The sequence below is a fragment of the Orycteropus afer genome, unplaced genomic scaffold (genome assembly GCF_000298275.1).
Source record: "Orycteropus afer afer isolate SDZICR_OR568_19922 unplaced genomic scaffold, OryAfe1.0 scaffold00194, whole genome shotgun sequence".
Lineage (NCBI taxonomy): Eukaryota > Metazoa > Chordata > Mammalia > Tubulidentata > Orycteropodidae > Orycteropus > Orycteropus afer.
Genome location: NW_006921781.1, coordinates 6,242,088 through 6,246,849, shown reverse-complemented (window position 1 = coordinate 6,246,849; position 4,762 = coordinate 6,242,088). Strand labels below are relative to the sequence as shown.

Sequence of the window (4,762 nt, the reverse complement as noted above, 5' to 3'; positions counted from 1 at the left end):
ATGAAAATCTAGAATTATTTTAGTTCACTAACAATTAACTGATACAGTGAGCAACAGATATAATACCTTTGACCTTGCATATTTTTTGAAGTTCTGTTTTTCACAGCAGAGCTTAAAGAAAATGTAGTGCTTAATATACATATTCTCATTAAAAGTGATTTACTTTTAAATCTCTGTGTGTAATACTCTAGGTGATAATCATTTTTCCCTCCATAGGCAAGAAGTTTGATAGCTGTAGGACTGGGTGTTGCAGCCTTTGCATTTGCAGGTAAGGTAAATACAGAATAAATATAGTCTTAGTTATCTAGCACTACTTGAAAAGGAATACGACAGGTCTGGTTGGAAGTAACAAACAGAAATTTGTTTTTCACAGTTTAGAATGCTAGAAATCTTAATTTAGGGTGCCAGCTCTAGGGGAATGCTTTCTCTTTCAGCTCTGGGGAAATGTTCTTGTCTCTTCAACTTCTGCTTCCTGGTTCTTTGGAGAGCTCCATGTGCCTTGACATCAGTCTTCCCCATCTTTGCTGCTTTTGCTTGCTTGTTTAATGTCTTCTATTTTTCAAAAGAGATTGATTTAAGATGCACATACTACACTAATCCTGTCTCATTAACATAACAAAAACAATACATTCCCAAATGGGATTCTAACCACAGGCATAGAGGTTAGGATTTACAGTGCATATTTTGGGGGGGACACAATTCAGTCCGTAACTGTATCAGTAAATATTACAGGAGAAATCATTCTAAATAGCTTTCACAGTGATTCATGAGCAGACTCTTAGTATGCTAAGGTTTTTGCTTTAAGACATACATTCCCATTTTTTCCTAAACATTTATAGTCACTGAACATTTGTCAGTATAACAAAATGTAGATAAACTTTGTAGTGAAGAAAATTAATGATGCAAAAGCTAGGAAAACTAATTTCCAATAATAGTGGATCTTACTGACTTTTTCCCCCCAGTTTGAGTTACAGTATACTATAAAAAAAAAAAAATCTGTAATATTAAACAATATAAGTGATATGGGACTTTTCTCCTATATTTATTTTTTCTTGCAGATGGGGGTTATACATTTTCTGAGCTGTCATGTCTTTTTAATGAGCAAAGCTGTTCCTTACAGTGATTTATTACTTTATCTTTTAACATATTTGTATAATTTCTTTGATAAACCCAGGAGAATTTCACTGCCTAAATTACCTTTTTATTTATTTATTTTTATTTTTGCAATTTTCCCTCCCCTCTCCTCCCACCCCTGGTAACCAGCAAAGAAAGTTTCCTTCCATAAAGAAACCTTTCTAAATTACCTTTCTAAAAAGAATAAAGATTAAGGGAAACCGTTACATGTTTGTCATTAACTTACAGTTTTAAATTACATAGCTGTTGCCCAATAAATTTTAATGTGAGAGCCTTTCCCTACTAAAGATTTATTATTTCATTTTAACATTTATGTTTCTAAGTTCCATGGATTTGACATTGTCAGTTGAATCTTCTTTTTAGGTGAAGGTACATCCATTGTGTTTATATATATATAGGTTAGTAAGTTAGGAAGATGGGACATAAAAGGATTTTTTGTTTGTTTTGTATATAATTTCACATAATTTTCATTTAGAGAACTTTAACAATAAGGACTTTAAAATCAAGAAGGTCAGTGATTCAGATTTTCTTGATCCCTCTGGCATAGGAGTTTTGTGTTTCATTAAATAACTACAAAAAAAAAAACAAAACCCAAAACCAAACTCACTGTCATTGAGCCGATTCCAAGTCATAGCGACTCCTCCTTGGGTTTCTGAGGCTGTATCTCTATGAAAGTAGATTGCCTAGTCTTCCTTCCGAGGAGTGGCTGGTGAGTTTGTACTGCCAGCCTTCTGGTTAGCAGTCAAATGCCTTAGGCACTATGCCACATTCTCTAATTTAAAATGAAAATCTTACACTTGAATTTCTAGTAACTATGCCTCTACTATATTCTCTTATAACAATTAAAAATAAAATGGGCTTCTAAGGATTCTTTTCTAGAAATGATATTCTTTTCATGAATCTTTAGAAATTAGTTAACCATAGTTATATAAAATAGTTATTTTATATTAAAATATATATATATAAAATGTATTTCACTTGATATAGATGTTGTTGTTATGTGCCATTGAGTCATATTCAACTCATAGTGACCCTCTCCTTAGGTTTCTGAGGAGATGTCTCTACGGAAGTAGATTGCCCAGTCGATCTTCCGTCCAAGGAGTGGCTGGTGGGTTTGAACTGCCAGCCTCCTGGTTAGCAGTCAAATGCCTTAGGCACTATGCCACCAGAGCTCTTATATATAAAATATGTATTAAAATAACTATAGGTATATAATTTTTGAAGACTCATGAGAAGAATATCACTTCTAGAAAAGAATTCTTACAATCTGGTCCATAAATACGAGACCATTTTATTTTTAATTATTATAAGAGAATATAGTAGAGGCATGTTGTTGTTGTTATGTGCCATCAAGTCGCACCCAACTCATAGAGACCCCTCCTTGGGTTGCCGAGGCAGTATCACTATGGAAGTAGATTGCCCAACCTTCCTTCCAAGGAGTGGCTGGTGGGTTTGAATCGCCAGCTATCCGGTTAGTAGTCAAGTGCCTTAGGCACTACGCTAATAGAGGCATAGTTACTAGAAATTAAAATGTAAGATTTTCGCTTTAAATTAGAGAATAATATAGTTTTTCCAGATCATACTGTTGCCAAATTTGTATTACCAACTAGAATATTAAATAATAGACATATTTCTTCTAGAGTCAATGACAATTTCAATTCTAGTATTTATGAGAAAGTACACCTAGAGCTGTAAACCTAGACCGTCCAGTCTGTGGTAAATTAAATCTAAAGATGTCACTTCTTTAAGCTCTCACTGCTTTTTTCCACTGGTACAGGAGGTCATTTAACTGCCTAATTTTGATTTTGAAGAAATTTGAGGTAATTAAAAAGCTGCATTTTATACTATTGTGAAATCAAATGAAAGATTCCATCAATATGATAAGAAATTTAGATGAATTAGAGTTTCAGCTTCATTTAATTTCACGTTGTTTAATGTTCTGGATCTCAAGAGCTTTATATTTCATCCATAGGTTGGCTCCTTCACATTTTCCTGTTTCTAGCATCTTGTTTTTAACTCTGTGTCTTTTGTACAGGAATAACAATATAATCAGGCAGATAAGTTCTTCTACAGGATCTATGTAACTGAACTTTCACAGTGAAAAATAAGTGATTTGCAAATAAGCTTATGACTAGAAATTGAATTAAAGTCTATAGTGTCATATGCAGGAGCTCTGGTAGTGTAGTGCCTAAGGTACTTGACTGCTAACCAGAAGGCTGGCGGTTCAAACCCACCAGCCACTTCTTGGAAGGAAAGTTGGGCAATCTACTTCCATAGTGATACAACCTCGGAAACCCAAGGAGGGGTCGCTATGAGTCGGGTCTGACTTGACGGCACATAACAACAACAACAACAGTGTCATATACTAGTTTTCTAGGAAGACTTTTGGGAAAAGAGCCACTAGTGATTATTTTGTAGTAGACAAGAATGTTAATTAAGGTACAGATGGTAAATTAACCAAATATTATAATTTTATTCTTGATTTCCACTCCCAAAACAGCATAGGACCTGTTTTGCTATTGAGTGTTAGTTGTCCAGAATCAAGGGAGTTTTAGTTCTTAGGTTGTCTGTGAAAGAAAAGCACCAAAATAAAATAAGTTTTTAGAGAGAGTAGTTATACTTAGAAAAATTGTTTAATTAAGATCTTTGGTAAATATATCCTACGTAATTGCATTTTTGCTTTAAAGGTAACGCCATTAAAATCCCTTCTATTCCATATTGTACAGGTGATAAATAACATTTGCTTTCTCTGTATAGACCAAAGAGATTATCATCTTGAAAAGCAATATAATTAATTATTTTACATTCATAAGCATCTTTATAAATAAAGGGATTTTATCAATAGTTATAAAAATATACTAAAATGTTACCTTTTGTGATGTAAAAACATGATTAAATGTCAAGTACTATATTCAAACATTGAAAATTTATAATTGGTTGTGAACTCAAACTTGATAAATTTTAATAGCTGTGATAATGATATTAAAATAAAATCCTTTCCTGCATTCAATAAATAAGAAATTTAAAAAAAACTATCTGTACTTATATTAAAGTTTTGAAATAAAAAGTATGCATTGAAATAAATTTTGTAAGTTAAACTGTTAATAAATACCATAGTGATCACCTTAAGGGTATTGATTTTACTTTGATTATAGAAAATACGTTTGCTTTTATTCCTTTTACTATTTAGGTCGCTATGCATTTCAAATCTGGAAACCTCTAGAGCATGTAATCACAGAAACAGCAAAGAAGATTTCAAATCCTGTAAGTTAAAGGTGGCTTTAGTGGGAATACTTATTTTGATTTTTGTTACGTGTAATGTTTGACAGTAACACAAGGAAATGCCTTGGATTTGCTAGCCTTTTTTGTTTACAGAAGTTTATTCCCTTTGTTATATCATTGGATTTTGTGTAATTTATTGATTTAGTTTCTTATAAGTTTTTTATCATGTTATTTTTATATTTAACTTTCTTCCTGGTTTTAACATCTAATCATTATGCTCCTTTTAGTAGTATTACATCATATTTGAGGGAGTTCATTTTCCCTTTTCTTTTTTTTTTTTTAATTGTGATTTGGTTGAAGAATTACAGAACAAATTCACTTTCCATACAGCAGTTCACATATACTT

The 4,762-nt window shown here is 32.3% G+C and overlaps 1 protein-coding gene across 1 annotated transcript in view; it reads left to right on the top strand.

The window, feature by feature from the left end:
* The window catches only part of DNAJC15 (DnaJ heat shock protein family (Hsp40) member C15), a 158,661-nt gene that overhangs the window by 57,219 nt on the left and 96,680 nt on the right, over positions 1-4,762 (top strand). The window contains exons 2-3 of the mRNA XM_007947827.2: positions 217-268; positions 4,325-4,398. Of these exons, the coding sequence (XP_007946018.1) occupies positions 217-268; positions 4,325-4,398 (126 nt within the window). The remainder of the gene's footprint in view (positions 1-216; positions 269-4,324; positions 4,399-4,762) is intronic.